Source organism: Chiloscyllium plagiosum, unplaced genomic scaffold (genome assembly GCF_037043375.1).
Source record: "Chiloscyllium plagiosum isolate Xiang-an unplaced genomic scaffold, Cpla_swu_hap1 HiC_scaffold_13, whole genome shotgun sequence".
Taxonomy (NCBI): Eukaryota; Metazoa; Chordata; class Chondrichthyes; order Orectolobiformes; family Hemiscylliidae; genus Chiloscyllium; species Chiloscyllium plagiosum.
This window is the reverse complement of record NW_028270151.1, coordinates 38,521,642-38,539,659: the sequence shown is the minus strand read 5'-3', so window position 1 is coordinate 38,539,659 and position 18,018 is coordinate 38,521,642. Positions and strand designations below refer to the sequence as shown.

The window sequence follows — 18,018 nt, the reverse complement described above, 5'->3', positions numbered from 1 at the left end:
GGGCACAGGGGTAAGTGCAGTGGCCATCACTAAGGAGATGCCAGGGGAGCTGAAAGTTCTGAAGTGGATACATCATCTGGATACATCCACTATTCCCCAGAGTTCGTAAGAAGATAATTGAGAAGACTGTAGAGGCATTGGTGGTGATCATTCAGCAATCATTGGAGTCAGGGAGAGTCCCAGAGGAGTGAAAAATGGTTAATGTAAAACGCTTGTTTAAAAAGGGAGGGAGGTAGAAGATAGGAAACTATAGGTCACTTAGCCTGACCTTGGTCATAGGATTGTAGAGTCAATTATTAAGGATGAAATTGTGGAATATTTGGAAGTGTATTGTAAAATAGAACTGAATCAGCACAGCATCACCAAGGATAGGTCATGCCTGACAAATCCATTAGAATTTCTTGAGGTAACAAGCATGTTAGACAAAGGAGAGTCGAAAATGTGTTGCTGGAAAAGCGCAGCAGGTCAGGCAGCATCCAAGGAGCAGAAGAATCGACGTTTCGGGCACGAGCCCTTCTTCAGGAATGAGGAAAGTGTGCCAAGCAGGCTAAGATAAAAGGTAGGGAGGAAATGCGATAGGTGGAAAGAGGTTAAGGTGAGGGTGATAGGCTGGAGTGGGGGTGGGGGCGGAGAGGTCAGGAAGAAGATTGCAGGTTAGGAAGGTGGTGCTGAGTTCGAGGGTTGGGACTGAGACAAGGTGGGGGGAGGGGAAATGAGGAAACTGGAGAAATCTGCGTTCATCCCTTGTGATTGGAGGGTTCCTGAAGGAGAGCCAGTGACCATGATCTGTTCAGGTCTTCAGAAGGCTTTGGACAAGGTGCCACACAGGAATCTGCTAAATATTATAACAGTCCATGGTGTAGAGGGCAAGGCAGTGGCACAGATAAAGGATTGTCTGGCAGATGGCAGAGAGTAAATAGGTCATTTTCATAATGGTCGCTGGTGACTAGTGGAGTTCTGCAGGGGTCAATGTTGGTACCACAACTATTCACATTATATGTAAACAATCCGGATGAAGAAACTGTGGCATTGCTGTTAAATTTGCAGATGACACAAAACTAAGTGGAGTAGCAGATGGTGTTGGAGGAGTAGGGAGGCTGCTGAAGGACTTGGACAAGCTAGGAAAGTGGGCAAAGTAGTGGCAGATGGAATGCAATGTGGGAAAATGTGAGGTTATGCACTTTGGTAGGAAGAATAGAGGTATAGACTGTTCTCTAAATGGGGAAAGCCTTTGGAAATCTGAACACAGTGACTTAAGATAATCCTGAACTAGGGCTCCTATGATTAATGTGCATGTTCAATTGGCAGTTAGAAAGGCAACTGGAATGTTAGCATTCATTTCAAGATGGTGGGAATAAAAGAGCAGTGATGTACTCCTGAGGTTGTATATAATTCTAGAATTTGGAATATTAAGAGCTGTTTTGGGCCCTTATCTAAGGAAGGTTGTGCTGGCATTGGAGGGGGACCAAAGGAGGTTTACGAAAATGATACTGGGGATGAAGGGCTTGTCAAATGAATGGCAGTTGAGGACTAGGGATGTATACTTGATGGAATTTAGAATGATGATGGGGGATCCGATTGAAACTTACAGAATACTGGATGAAATGGAGAAGATGTTTCAACTAGTCGGTGAGACTAGGACCGAGTGCAGAGCCTTAATGAAGGGATGACTCTTGAGAATTGAGATGAAAAGTTTCTTCAGTAGGAGGTGGCTAATCTATGGTACCCATTCCTACAAAAGACTCTGGAGGCCAAGTCATTGAGCGTACTTAAGACAGAGGTTCTTATCGATCAAGGGTTTCGGGTAGAAGCCAGGAGAATGGGGTTGAGAAACATGTCAGCCATGATTGAATGGTGAAGCAGACTTAATGGCTGAATTTTGCTCCTTTATCTTACGGTCATGTCCCCTTTCCTTCAGTGATTCCACCATAAGAAATATCTCTTCCCTTTGACCCAGTCAAATACTTTAAAAAAAATTAAATAGCCCAATCATTTGCCCTGAAATGTATAAACTAGGAATAGGAATGAAACCATAGAGAAGTTAGTAATTGAATTGGGCCTTATTGTGGCATCCAGAAGAGTTCCAAAGCTTGCCAAACACAGATACAAATCTGTGTTATTTGTATCTTTCATACAAATATGTTGGCATTTTTGAATCACTGAATTTGAATCATCCTTTAAATGCGTGATTGCTAAGCTTGCAAAGCTTTTAAGCTTTAAAACAACTTGCTTAACTTGTAAATTGATGCCCTTGTTTAACTGGTTTCTCGTTGTAAGGTAATGAACCAAAAATATTTTAAATTAGGTCTTATTGAGACCTTATTGCTGGAACAGCACAGCAGGTCAGGCAGCATCCAGGGAACAGGAGATTCGACGTTTCGGGCACAGGCCCTTCTTCAGGGGGAGGCAGAGAGCTTCTTCAAGGAAGGCATCCTTGTAAGAGGATTCGCAGTAGGTTGAAATCTTCGAGGAGAAAGTGAGGTCTGCAGATGCTGGAGATCAAAGTTGAAACTTTATTGCTGGAACAGCACAGCAGGTCAGGCAGCATCCAGGGAACAGGAGATTCGACGTTTCGGGCACAGGCCCTTCTTCAGGGGCCCTGAAGAAGGGCCTGTGCCCGAAACGTCGAATCTCCTGTTCCCTGGATGCTGCCTGACCTGCTGTGCTGTTCCAGCAATAAAGTTTCAACTTTGATCTCCAGCATCTGCAGACCTCACTTTCTCCTTATTGAGACCTAGTTTAAAAAGAAAACAACTTTGCAATTGGAAGGAGGGGGAGGATGAAGAAATTTTAATGATTTTATGAGAAAAAAGGATGTGAATATAAAAATGTGGTTTGTTGACATTTCTTTGATAAAATACTTTTCTTGTTACCCAAGGTGTGACAGCATAGAAAAACTGAAAATCCTTCTGCCAAAGTTGGAACTAGAATTAAAAGACCAAGCAAAGTTTAAAGACTTTTACCAATTTACATTCAACTTCGCAAAGAATCCAGGCCAGAAGGGTTTAGGTAAGTGCAGAAAAAGAACTGTTGATTTTCAGAATGCTTCAGGGCATAACTAAAAAGAACAGCATTCTGATGAATTTTATGTAGTGGAGTTGTTTCAGAATAATGCAACCTGTAAGGAATAGACTTTTCATTGAATGTGTTGAGAAAATGCATAGCAGAAGAGTACAAAAGTTTTAATGTGTCCTAGTCTTTTTGTTTGTCATAATCTTTTAAAATTGGTTTTAGTGGGTGCTGTTTAATAGAGTAGAAAATGTCATGTCTATAACTGGTTGCTCATTGTTTCACACAAATTAGAATAGGTGGTTTAGTTCTGATTGACCCTAGATAGAATTAAGGACAGGTAAAGTGATTTAATTTGTTGATTTTGTTTACTTTTTAAAACTTTTACTGTATGTACCATTCCAGTTGGAATAGTATATCAAAACGTTTTAAATTTTTTTTGGCCCTAGTCTCTTACTTTCGCATTTTAGGCCATCATTTTTCCAAGACATTACCAATGATTTGTTTTTCTTTTGTCTGTGCATAATAAGTTTGGATCACATTGCATGTGTGTCTATCAGAAATGCGGATTAATATATATGTAGGTCCATGGAGTTATAAAAAAAGTTTTCCCTATCATTGTTGCACATTGATACATTTTTGTTAATACTTGGTGTATTATTTAATAAAAATTGAATTCTTATACAGCAAATGATAAACATAAACACAGTTTATCTGAACCACTTAACTCGCCAAGTGGAGGAGGAATCGGCTTTCCAAGTGGTGCTGCAGTTGAAGACACATTCAGGATATCGCCTTCCAACAGAATGTGTGGTTATGCTGCAATCACAAAATCACTCCTGTGAACCCAGAAGTTCAATATTCCCTTCCTATTTTCCACTCAGGAATTTCATTATCCTTAGTACCCTTCTTCCAGAAGAGATGCTTCAAAAAACATGATCTTACATATATAGTTTTCTTTCCATGCTGCAAGTTGTTATGCTGCATGAAGTTGTCAGCAAGTAGAGTCAAAACGTTGACAAAAGGCTGTTTTAGAGTTAGATATCTCAGACAGGACTTAGCGGTAGCTAGCAGTTTCAGTTCTTCTGACATCAAGTAATTGACTCCAGCGCAAATCAACCCATCTGAACTATTTTCCCACATTCTGGAAAATCTCCACAAATATATCTGCGCCATATTTATCTCCATGTCTGCAGACAACACAGAAAATCTAAAGGAGGCTTGGGAACAAGACCTAGGCTGCCAGATAACGAGGAATAGGGAGAAGTGTGGAGGCAGACCTGCAGGACCTTCACATGCAACAGAATACAAGAGGGGCAGAACTAATTTTTCAAAGGTATAAACATAGATTAATGTTAGCAAAATGTTTAAAAGATATAATGATTGCCATTCATGGCTTTACAAAATTGCCACAAAATAATTAAAATCATTTGTGGTCTTTACACATTAAAATGCAAAGTTAATCAGACAGCACTAATAAGTTATAATGTTGGAAACACTCAGAAGATTGTTCATCTGGAAAGAGAAATAGCAAGCCAAAATTTTGCATATCGAGGTCCTATGTCAGAACTAATTGAAATACATATGTGAATTTTCAAATGAAAACTGCTTTAGAATTGATGGTTTGTTTCTTCCACTCAAAATGCTAATTCTGTAGATGATGGATGTTACAATGTGGTGTTGTTCTCTGGTGCATGTCTACAGATGGTTAGCTAACAAAGATTCTTGATCTTTTTGGTCTGGTTGTGATTTTGCCATGTTTAAATGTAATCGTCATGATTTCTGGCAAAATAAATATTTTTATCTCCAGGTATACTGGCTAATCTTATTGCTACAGTACAAATACGTGAAAATAAAAGTTCATAGTTTGAACAGTTTATTTTCATTATTTAACATTTAGGTCTTTGGAGGTGTGGGTCACACAGATTTAAATGAACTGGTAGCTAAGTATGAATGGAAACATTTAACTTATTTATGAAAACCCAAATTTAGGAAATATCACCTTAAAAAATGGTACAGGTAGAGGTAAAGTTGGCATAATCCCTGAAGACCATAGGACTTGCTCTCATTAGAGAGAGGCAACTGGTGGTGGTTTAACTTAATAGTTACCACACCACTGGCAAGAGGAGAGGTTGAGAAGGAGAGTCCTTTAAGGTAACCACAACCGATATCCAGACGCAGATATAATGATGATTTTCATTCCTGAAGCAGTATGCTTTGTATTGTGGAATCAGAAAGAGAAAAATATGATGATTGTATCCAAATTTCAGACCTCATTACAGCCTTGGTCTAAACATGGCCAAAAGAGCTGAATTTCAGAGGTGAGTGAGAGTAACAGCTCTTTTCATCAAGGCTGCATTCGACTGAGTGTGGTATCAAGGAGCCCTAGCAAAACTAGAATCAGTGGGTATCAGGGCAAACTTTCCACTGGTTGGAGTCAGAGCTGACACATCGGAAGATGGTCGTGATTGTTGGAGGTCAGTCATCTCAGCTCCAGGACATCTCTGCAGAGTTTCTCAGGATAGTGTCCTCAGCCTAATCATCATAAGATTCTTCGTTAATGACCTTCCCTCCATCATAAGATCAGAAGTGGGGATGATCGCCGATGATTGCACAATGTTCAGCACCATTTGTAACTGCTCAGATACTGAAGCAGTCCATGCTTAAATGCAACAAGATCTGGACAATATCCAGGCTTAGGCTGACAAATGGCAAGAATTATTTGGGCCACACAAATGCCAGGCTATGACTATATCGAATAAGAGACAATTTAACCACTGCCCCTTGACATTCAACAGTGTTACTATCACTGAATCCCCCACTATCAACATCCTGGGGGGTTGTCATTGACCAGAAACCCAACTGGACTCACCACATAAACAGTGGCTACAAGAGCAGATCAGAAGTTAGGAATACTGTGGCGAGCAACTCACCTCCTGATTCCTCAAAGTCTTTGCACCATCTACAAGGCATAAGTCAGGAGTGTGATGGAATCCTCCTGACTTGCCTGGGTGAGTGTAGCCCCAACAATACTCAAGATTGATACCATCCAGGAAAATGCAGCTCCTTGATTGGCACTACATCCACAAGCATCCACTCCTTCCACCACTGACGCTCAGTTGCAGCATTCTGTACCATCTATAAGATGCACTTCAGAAATTCACCCAAGATCCTCAGACAACATATTGCAAACCCATGACCATTTCCATCTAGAAGGACAAAGGCAGCAGTTACATGGGAAAGCTACCCTCTTCAAGTTCCCCTCCAAGTCACTCGCCATCCTGACTTGGAAATACATCAATGCTCCTTCACTGCCGCTGGGTCAAAAATCTTGGAATTGCCTCCCTAATGGCATTGTGGGTCAGTGGACCACAGCAGTTCAAGAAGGCAGCTCACTACCAGTGTCTCAAGGGCAACTAGGGTTGGGCAATAAATGACACCCACATCCCACAATGCGAATAAATATTTTTTTTTCCTCAAAAGTCAAGCGGGATGTGGAGTATGGTTTTGTTGACCTACTCATGGAAGAAGTTAAAAATCACACAACACCAGGTTATAGTCCAACAGGTTTATTTGGAAGTACTAACTTTCAGAGCGCTGCTCCTTCATCAGGTGGGGCAGGATCATAAGACACAATTTATAGCAAAAGATCACAGTGTCATGCAATTAAAGCAATATGTTGAACAAACCTAGATTGCTGTTAAGTTTTTCATCTTTTGGAGTGGGTTGCAGGTTTTGATACTGATGGAAGGTTTACTTGACGAGGCCTTCGTAAATCTGTCTTAATCTTTGTGAATCTCTCACTTTATCTTTCTACATTTGAACCTTACCTTTTCTTGCTGAAATTTATTTTGCCTGTAAAATTAACTTGATAGTGAATGGAAATGCCAATGTTTTATACAGCTTGCGTTTTTAAAATCCATTTCATGCCTCTAATGCACCTAGCAATCTGATAATTTTCTGAAAGTTTCTATCTCACCTCCGTAATGTGGTCAAGCCCTTTTGAGTGAAATATGAATGCATTTTTATTGCAGTGGTTTACAAAGATGCTTATGTATTATGGCCCTTTTTATTCATGCACATTTACATGTAAATTTGAAAAAGTGGAAGTGAAAAGCCTTATGCTATCTTTATATACTTCAAAGCATTCCATTTAACTTGGTTGGCATTTTGTGCATGATAAAAAGGACTTTTGAATGTTGGTTGTTTAACTCTACTATTCTGTTAAGCTGGTTCTAAAACATGATGTCATGTTCAAGGTTTTGCAGTCAGGTCAATTAATGGCAGCTGGCAAAATTGCAAAGAAGAGTTAAAGTTCACCCATAAGTTTAGACCAAATTTAATGACCTGTTCAATGAAAAATAAATATAATTGGCTATTTAATTTCTGCTGAACAAAATCCAGCTCTTGGCATCTGTGCTGAAGTGCAAAATAAACTGCAAATTGGTACTCAGGTAGCCTGTGAATGGCTGTCATCTGATATCTCCTGAGTTCTGAAGGAGAATCCTATTGGACTTGAACATTAACTCGAACATTAACTCTGATGCCAGACCTGAGTTTCTCCAATATTTTCTGTTTTTCTATATGAAATATCCAATTTGGCACAGTATTGTAATAGTGGCAGCTGTAGCTAGATTCTACACTAAATATTGTATCTAAGCTGAGAAAGCTGTTTGGTGCAAAAGTTAGAAATCTGTATTAAAATGCGTTTTTACCACAAAACTAATGTCAATAGCACCAGGGATGTGCTTCAATCATTGTTGATGCTTCCAAGTGAAACCCACTTCGATGTTGAGGAGAAGTTGCCTACAAATGAAAATTAAAATGTGTACTGAATTCAAAATCTCCATTTGCTAATATTAGAAACATTTTGCTTCTATGACTCATGCGTTCATTTGTGAAAAACCCATTCTTTACATCAGCCATTCTTGTTTGATTTTAAGAGGACAGGTCAGTTGATACTTGGCTAATTTGCCCTTGCTCATGTATGCTTGCTGTAGCTGGGCATGTTGTGTATAATGAAAGTTTTAGAATCTAAAATTTAGATTATACTGAATTGTCCTCTATCTTTATTGTGAAGGGTATTTGAAGCTGGTAAATATAGCAGCATTTCCCTTTTATGGCATAGCAATTAACTGAGCTATTAATTAAGGTACAGTTCAGCTGTTAACACATAGTTCAGTCAACTATTTTATGAGAATAGGAATATATTTGGCTATTGGGGTTTGAACATTTACAGTAATTTTATAAACTGCCTACTGATGTATTTATAGCAGACTTAATCTCTAGACATTTCCTATTGATCAGGTGCTGACTGAGGGGTTTTAAATTATTTAATAATTTTACATAATTTTTTTTCTTTGGTTAAACATTTGTTGCAGCAACCATGCAAAATAGAGGAAAATATGTGTAAAGTTAATGCTTAGAATTATTTGATATATACAGCACTATTCTTGATGCACGATGTAGACATTTTTTCTTGAAGATGTACAAAATGTTTTATTTTGCAGATTTAGAAATGGCAATTGCATACTGGAATTTAGTACTTGCTGGGCGATTCAAATTCTTAGATATATGGAATAAGTTTTTATTGGTGAGTATAAATTTGAACATTTCCAATTAATCTAATTTTTTCCTTGTTTCAAAATTAAGTGTTTCCATTGGGTATTCTGTAAAGAAGTTATTTTTGTTTAATGCAGGCATCAGGTTATAATCAGGACTTTGTGTTACAGATCATTTGGCTCATTGCACCTTTGGATAGCTCTTCTAGAGCCAGCAATTATTTCCAGTTCAACTCTTTTTAGTTTTTTGTTTCAGATATTTATCCACTTTGTCTTAATAAATTCTGCTTTGCCATGATTTCTGATTACATATTCTCTGTCCTTAAAAAACACTTGTATATATTTCTCATAGCCCTCCCTTTCGTTTGGACATGCTCTTCTGTTTATTTCCTTCAGCTGTAACCAGTGCAAACAATTTTTCTCAGCAAAATGTCTCAGTTTTAAAAGCCACTTTATTTAGAGGCTTAATCACCTTTATTGTAAGAGACATAACTTAGAGAGTCAGAGGTATTCAGCACGGAAACAAACCCTTCGATCCAACTTGTCCATGCCGACCAGATATCCCAACCTAATCTAGTCCCATTTGACAGCACTTGGCCCATAGCCCTCTAAACCATTCCTATTCATTTTATCCATCCAGATGCTTTCTAAATGTTGTAATTGTACCAGCCTCCACCACTTCCTCTGGCAACTCATTCCATACACGCACCACCCTCTGTGTGAAAAAGTTGCCCTTAGGTCCCTTTAAATGTTTCCCTCTCACCCTAAACCTATGCCCTCTAGACTACCTCACCCCAGAATCCACATCCTATCCATGCCCTTCATGATCTTATAAACCTCTATAAGGTTCACCACTCAGCCTCCAATGCTCCAGGGAATACAGCCCCAGCTTTTCAGTCTTTCCCTATAGCTCCAATCCTGGCAACATCCTTGTAAATCTTTTCTGAACCCTTTCAAGTTTCACAAAATCCTTCTGATAGGGAGGAGACCAGAATTTACATGCAATATTCCAAAAGTGGATTAACCAATATCCTGTACAGCAGCAACATGACCTCCCAACTCCTATACCCGATGCTCTGACAAATAAAGAAAAACATACCAAACGCTTTTTTCACTATCCTATCTATCAGTGACTCCACTTTCAAGGAACTATGAACTTGCACTCCAAGGTCTGTTTGTTCACGCAGCGGGTAGTGCAAGTATGGAATGAGTTGCCAGAGGAAGTGGTGGAGGCTGGTACAATTCCAACATTTAAAAGGCATCTAGATGGGTATATGAATAGGAACAGTTTAGATGGATATGGGCTAGGGGCTGGCAAATGAGATTAGATTAAGATATCGTATTGGCATGGACAATTTGGACCAAACAGTCTCTTTCCACACTATACATCTCTAAGACTGTGTGACTCTAAGCTGAAATGGTGAAAAATTTGAAAGTCTGAAGAGACTTGAGGATCCAGGTGCAAAGCTTGATGAAATATGATTAACCAAGACAGAAATTGGTTATCTAAAAGCTGATGGAATATACAAACATACAAGTTAGGAGCAGATGAATGCCCTTTTGCCCATTGAGCCTGCCTCCAAATATTCCACCAGTGCCATGAATAACTGAAGCATAACCTCCCACTTTTGCATTCAAAGCTGGTTGCAATATACTATAACATTGTTTCCAATTAGCTTTCTTAGTTACTCACTATTCCTGCATACTATGGTTTTGCAATTTACCAGCAAGGATTGGGGTGTGAATAGACTGAGCTGCCAGAGGAAGTGATGGAGGTTGGTACAATTAAAACATTTAAAAGGTATCTTCCTACATGAATAGGAAGGATTTAGAAGGATATGGGCCAAGTGGTGGCAAATGGGACTAGATTAGGTTAGGATATCTGGTCGGCATGAACATGTTGGACTGAAGGGTCTGTTTCCATGCTGTACATCTCTACAACTCTATGACTCACCCAGAGTTGAGAGTGTGGTGCTGGAAAACACAGGTTAGGCAGCATCCGAGGAGCAGGAGAATCGACGTTTCAGACATAAGCCTTTCAGGAGCTTATGCCCGAAACATCGATTCTCCTGCTCCTCAGATGCTGCCTGACCTGCTGTGCTTTTGACTCTGATCTCCGGCATCTGCAGTCCTTTTTCCTCTATGACCCATCCAGTTCTCTCTCCATCTCAAACTGTTGAGTCTCTTACCATGTAGGTAAAATGCTCCTCTATTCTGCCAAAATCAAAACTTTAATCTTTCTGCACATAATACTTCAATTGACAAGTTTTTGCCCACTATCAACCTATCTGGATCACTTAGATCAACTTTTCAGTCGAGTGAATTTTATGATTTCCTCTTCTATCAAGATCATTGTTTTTCCTCATTATAACATATTTTCCTTGTATCTTTGTGTAATCAGCAAATTTAGTAATCATACCATTAGTCTCTTCAGCTGTGTCGTTTATTTAAATTACAAACTGTTATGGCAGCAGCATTTATCTTTGTGACATACCACATGTTACACCTTTGCCAACTTCAAAAAGCCGATTGCTGCCTACTGATTCCTCTTCGCTTTCCAATCTTCAATCCATGCCAAAATGTTACCTCCTTTATTTTTTGCAATAACCTTTGTGGAATCTTATGCGATACTTTCAGGAAATCTAAGTTCAGTACATCCACTGATTCTCCTTTTAACCACAGCACTCAGTAAATTGGTTAAACATGATTTCCTTCCACAAGACCATGTTGACTGTGCCAGGTCACTTTGAACTTTTCAAAGTACCTTGGTATAGTGTCTCATAACTGCTTCTAGCATTTCCCCACGCCAGATTTGAGCTAACTGGCCAGTAATTTTCTGTTTTCCATTTTGAATAATACATTTAATATCTTACAATCTAATGGAACCTTCTAGGGAAGTCTGGAAGATTTTGGCCTTTGTACCAAGAGATCTGAATATTAGGTGGTAGAAGTGAGATAGCAGCTGTACAAAATTCTAGTTAGGTCACAACTTGATTATTGAGGATAGTACTGGGCACTACAATTTAGGCAGGATATACTGACTTTTGTGGGAGTGAACTGTAGATTTATCAGAATTACACCTTGACTTCCAATACAGAAGAGGTTACACCATTTAGAATTGTATTTCCTGAAATTTAGAACGTTATAGGACAGTTTGCTCAAAACCTTTCAAAGGAAGAGACAGGTTAGATTGAATCCCCAGCAGCAGAAATTGTTTGTAGGGCAAGGGCCGTAGTGTTTAAAAAAAAATTAAATCCAGACCTGTCAGGACAGAAATTTGGAAATATTTCTAAACACATAGGAAGGTAGGTATTTGGTAGATAGTTCTGCAAACCCTGATGGATAGCAAGTCAGAAAATCTTTGTTAACCAAGAGTATCGAGGGATATAGGGCAAAGGCAAATTTTTGGAGTAAACTTGTGTGTAAGTCATGGTTTCGTTCATTGCTAGACTTTTCTTCCCATAAGTATGCTAACTATAATGGAACCCAATATCAGTATTTTAGTTCTGTGCTCAGGCTAACCGAGAAAATCATAAAACTCGCCCAACTGAAAGGTCTGGAAAACTTCAAACAAGGCAAGAATTAGAGTTTGGTTTTCTGGTTGAGACTGACAATGAACAAAGAACAAAAAGGAGTACAGCACAGGAACAGCCCTTCAATCCTCCAAGCCTGTGCCGATTATCATGCCCTAGCTAAACTAAAAACAACCTTCTGACCTTATTCAATCTGTATTCCTCTATTCCCTCCCTAGTCACATAACCATCCAGATGAATCTTAAGTGTTGCCAATATGCCTGCTTCCACCACATCTTCTGGCAATGCATTCCAGGCTCCTACCACACAGTGTGTGAAAACCTTGCCTCGCATATCGCCATTAAACTTTCTCCCTCCCACCTTGTAATTGAAACTTCCACCCTGCGAAAAGGCCTCTGACCATCCATTCTATCTATGCCTCTCCTAATTTTGTAGACCTCTATTGGGTTTCCTCCCAGCTGCCGTCTTTTCAGTGAAAACAATCCTAGTCTTTTTAAACTTGCCTCATAGCCAATGCCCTTGAGATCCTGGTGAAACTTCTCTGCGCACACGCTCCAAAGCTTCCACATCCTTTTGGTAGTGTGCCGACCAAAACTGCACAAAATACTCCAAATGCAGCCTAACAAGGGTTTTATAAAGCTGCATCATAGTTTGTCAACTCTTGTAATCCATGTCCAAGCTGATCAAGGCAAGTGTGCCATATGCCTTAATCACCTTGGCTGCCTGCGTTACCACTTCTGGGAACTGTAGACCTGTACACCCAGATCTGTCTGTATGTTAATATTTCCAGGATTCTGCCACATACAGCAAACTTCAAACCTAAATTTGATCCTCCAAATGCATCACGTCATTTTGTCTGGATTAAACTCCACCTGCCATTTCTGTGCCCACATCGATATCCTGTTGTATCCTTTCACAATCATCAGCACTATCAGTAACTCCACCAATCTTCATGTCATCTGCAAACTTACTAAACAGGCCATCCACAATTTCCTCCAGATCATTTATATATACTACAAGCAACAGAGGACCTAAGACTGATTCCTGTAGGACGCCATTAGTTACTGATCTCCATTCTGAAAAACACCTTACCGCCGCAACCCTCGGTCTTCTATGACCAAGTCAGTTTTGTATCCATCTAGCCAGCCCATCATGCATCCCATGTGATTTTAGTTTTTGTACCAATCTGCCATGTGGGACTTGGCAGATTGACATTCTAGCAATGTCGCTTAGGACCTGCCTTATATCAAAGTGCAATAAGTTGCTAGCTGGCAGAGAAAGGAAATTTATTAATAGTCAATGTTATTGTTGCAGAAATATAATCCTTTCTGAAGCATAGATGAGAGCTGCAGAGAATCCCCTTTGTAGCAAACTCCGGAGGAGCTGCCTGGAAGATGGAAAGTTCTGCTGGGCAGTTCCCCATTTCTGGAATCCTCTGGAAGTATAATTGGAACATTTAGTGAATTCCACTGCAGTTAATTAAAATAGTTATTCAGGCGAAGTTAGATTATTGAATGCATAGTCTAAGTCCTGAGTAGCTATACAAGTAATCCCCCCAAGTTAACTCTCATGCTAAACTACACTCCCCCAAAATCCCCTAGAATCTAACCTTACAGTCCCCTTATGTACTTAACCTGTCACAGGAGCTGTCATTGTGACTGTCTGTAATTTTCAGAATAAGACATTGGACTGCTGTGAGAGTATGTTTTGCACCGAATAACCTATCCAAATGGAAGTCTGACTCTGGGTTTCTGAAGGAGCCCTGAGCGGAATCTTCGGTCAAATATTAGTTCTTTCATTTGATGAGAAAAGGAGTTGTGGAGTGGCAATCTCTCATCGCCACTCTTCAGAAAATCTGGCCAATTGTTGTGTCTTGCTTTAGATCAGGTGTATACTAAGAACATTGATTGGGAGTAAGTAGATTGAAAAACAAATCTCATCTTTTGTTATTAATTGAACTTCTTTACCTTCCAAAAGTCAATGTTTATAAAACATTTGATATCCTGACAAATTCTGCCTAAGACGTTATATTCACTTAATTTTACTGAGAAAGCAGTTATGTATTTTCAATGGATTTAGGGTAAATACAGCTGACCTCCTTGATCTTGTTTGGACTTTTAGTTTTACTTCAGGTCGGTGTTAGATTACACAGGATGTGAGTATGAGAGTAATTTCAGAAACAGGTTTTAGGTTCTGGGCAGTAAAGCTTACTTCATTGTTTCTCAGTACATTCAAGTTGCAATTTATAATTGTGATTTCTTAAGTTGCATATTTGCCTTTAGGAACATCATAAAAGATCAATACCTAAAGACACCTGGAATCTTTTATTAGACTTCAGCTGTATGATTGCTGATGACATGTCCAATTATGATGAAGAAGGTATGTTATCTAAAGTAACTGTCCAAAGTTTACTCTGAAGCTGCTTTAGCTTCCATAATTATTATTCAGTTGCTAAACTGTTTTAATTACTTTGGAATCAGTCTTTGAGATTTTTGCTTAATGATTTAGCAGTGAGAGTTACTTTAGAGGTAAATCTGCACTTTACCAAACGTCATTTTGAGTTCTATGACTTTAGATATCAAAGTGAGACAGTTAAAATGGGGCAAATAGACTGGTGAATACATCAGAAAAATGTAGGTGACAGGAAATCAATTTGATCAATAATTTCATTTGTAAAAAAGGCATATCAGTTACTGTAGGCACATTAAAAATTACTGTTACATTAAGTGGGGATATTGCTCATCGCATCTGATTGAGTTGGAATGGGTTAACCATGACACTACATCTCAGTCTAAGGAAAGTGCATTTTGGTAACCTGAATTTCGTCTTGCTGGGGATGAATAAAAAAACCTGAAGCACTGGAACTGTCCTGAATTGCCCTCAAAATCAACACTCACTCAAAAATATAAATATTACATTTATGCAAGAGTAGAGAACTACTTATTTAAGGCTAAAGTTGAAGTGCAATATTTAGAGTTTTAATTTGTATTTAACCTTTGCAGTATTTGATCTGGGAGTGCTTTTTGTTGAGGATTGGTTAAAGTTCAGTTTTTCAGTTTTATACTCCCCTCCTGAATAATATTAAATAATAAAGAAAGAATGTCTGGAATTAAATTTTTTTTAAAAAGTTTACCTGTGCAACTTTGATGTTTTTTAGGAGCATGGCCAGTGCTTATTGATGACTTTGTGGAATTTGCACGACCGCAAATCACTGGGACAAAAAGTACAACAGTGTAGCATTTGGGAAGCTTTGTCGCAAAATGTACATGGTGTGTACAGAATGAAAAATACAGCAAATAATGCACAGTCATTTCACAATTAGTTAATAAAATTCAGATCAATGGATTGAAGTGAAGATCAATCCTTTTATTCTATCCAGAGGGTTGTTAACACCAAAAAGGACTTTTCTTCAATCATATCGTATTCATTTAATGGTGGTTTGGGCTTCTGTCTTAGTCAGGACCTCTTTATGTAATTTCATCAACACTGAATGCGAGTTCCGTCTGTATATTCTTTGGAATCCCGTTTGGAGGACTTTTCTGAAAGGATAATTTTATAGTGCTTTTTGACATCAAGCACATTGCTGCCTTCAGTTAGGAGCTGAACAGCATTCTTGGACTCCGGAAATCTGTGTTTGAAATGGAAACCTCGATTTGATCAAAGTACTTTTTAAATTATGTAAACAGGCAGTTAGACCATCACAGAATCTTACTTTAGCTAATATTTCAGCTGTTTCTTGTTCTATGGCAGATTACTTGACATTAAGTCTTACTTTCCTATGAAGACTGGATCATACCATGCCTATGCACGAAATTCAGTCCCGCTCCATAATGAAAGTGGCGATAGAATGGTGAAATTCTACAATTGAGATCTGTGGTATTTACTGTTTGTTTTTCTTTTTGACAAGAATAAAGTTTCCCCACCCAATCACCATCTGATATTAAAATATTACTAAACATATTTAGGTCTGGTATAATATAAGAGGCACCTTGTCACCATTCTGATCCTGGATTTTGCATCTTAGCCTTGGATATTTGCAATATGCAGCACCTTGGAAGGTATTTCAGGTTTCCTTTCTAACTGCAGTATGCTGTAGCTAAGAGTACTGAATTAGGTTTTATGCTGTTGACTCAGAGTAACTGAAATTCGTTCACTTGTTCAACTTGGCCACTCTTAACATAAAACAGACTTTCCTTTTTGTTAATATATCCAAGAAAATTTATGGTAAGTGGACTAGAAATACCTCTGTCTTTTCATTGGGGTTTATAGTCGTTCATTTTGTTGAGTTTAAAATAGTCTGTCCGCTAAAGAAAGTACTAAAGGCAAATATTTTACACCAGTTTTGATCTTGCACCCTGGCTGATAATTCATTTATGTGCAAAATTGAATGCTTAAGTTGACTTGGCAACCATCGCTGACATTGGGGTTGGGAAAAAGAGTTGAACATTTGTATTTGTGAGAGATAAATTTTCACACTTCTGTGCTCAGCAGCTTTACCTGTAGTTTCCCGAATAACTTTCTCACAGGTTGCCATGTCTATTGATCATTTCCTCTATACATATCAATACGTTTGTAGAGGATAATGAAGTTTCGAAAACTAATTTCTCAGGTCAGTGTTCCATTGAGTTTTAAGATGAGCCTTTTTTAACATAGAGACAGGAGTTTAAAATATGCAGAAAACCATTTAAGTAGTTTTCAAATCATATTCTTGCTGTAAATGCCTCCCATGTTGGTCTAATGATGCATTTTTCAGGTACAGCTGGAAGTGACTGTAGTCATCAGGATGTTTGGTTTTTTTATTACATATCCTTGATCTGGATTTCATACTCTGGTCTTCAGTAAAAACAGCCTGTATGTTATGCCCTGTGCTAATTTCAAATGCATTTTAAAATTGTTTAATAAACTTTAATTTATAGGTGTTTTGATGTTACACTGCCATCGAATGCAGTTGACTTTCAATCAGTTTTCACTTACCTATGTTTTGAATGCTTAAACTGTTACATGGTTCCTTTCATTTATTTGTGATATACAACCTATGCAGAGGCATGTCAATTAGGTTCCACAGTTTGTTACATACTCCAGTAATATTTTGTTTTCAACCATTTTATTAATTCAAGTGAAACTTGTTAATCAATATTGATGAAGCGAATACACCTAAAGAGTAAAACAAGCCTGCTCATCTTGCTTAGAATACTGGAATTCAAAATGCAGACCTTATTTGAGCAGAATGCTGTTTTTGTCAAAAGTTAATGACCTGGTAATTTGAGCTTTGCCACAGTTTTGCCAATGTTTTAATTATGTTCTGGTTTCTAATTCCACAATGTCATAAAAAATCAAAGACATTTATCAAGTCATACAACATGGAAACAGACCTTTTGGTCCAAATCGTCCATGCCAGTCGTTCAAATGATCATAAAAGGCTAACCCCGTTGTAGAAAATCTGCTTCCTAATTTTAATTTGGGAATTATACTTTTGTTTTTCTTGAAGATGCATGGTACATTTTAAAGTGCAGTTCTACTGTTTTTATTTTGGTGACACTAAGTTGCAGACTTGAGTCAACCCTAATTAAAATAAGTAAATGGAAAATACAGCTTTGTGCAGATTTTCTCTAAATTGCATTTTATACTGTGCAAACATGATGTACTTGAGTACTGTATGAACTATGGAGTCAGCTAGGACTCCACTATCATTTGCACATGAGATTAAAAGATTCCTAAGAAGGCTTAGCTGTTAAAATAAGGTTACATGAACATTATAAACAAAACATTTTAAAGCTAATGTTAAACAATGATTTTTGGATATGGCTTGAATTTAGGTACTTCTGATGCCAATATAGACTTTTAAATCAAGATATGAAAGATAAATCTATTTAAAATGGTAGATTGATTTGTTGCTCACCACTGCAATCTCTTTG

At 38.3% G+C, this 18,018-nt stretch overlaps 1 protein-coding gene across 5 annotated transcripts in view; it reads left to right on the top strand.

The window, feature by feature from the left end:
• Positions 1-17,021, top strand: part of dcun1d1 (DCN1, defective in cullin neddylation 1, domain containing 1 (S. cerevisiae)) — a 63,453-nt gene extending 46,432 nt beyond the window's left edge. For 3 of the 5 annotated variants that reach the window (XM_043702349.2, XM_087993535.1, XM_043702348.2), the window contains 4 exons: positions 2,879-3,009; positions 8,520-8,602; positions 14,386-14,482; positions 15,261-17,021. In XM_043702349.2, coding sequence (XP_043558284.1) covers positions 2,879-3,009; positions 8,520-8,602; positions 14,386-14,482; positions 15,261-15,340 — 391 coding nt within the window. In that variant the 3' untranslated portion in view covers positions 15,341-17,021. Of the gene's footprint in view, positions 1-2,878; positions 3,010-3,696; positions 4,179-4,205; positions 4,346-8,519; positions 8,603-14,385; positions 14,483-15,260 lie in introns of those variants that run through there. The other 2 variants (XR_015759174.1, XM_043702351.2) reach the window with 2 other exon arrangements.
• The last annotated feature ends 997 nt before the right edge of the window (positions 17,022-18,018 follow it).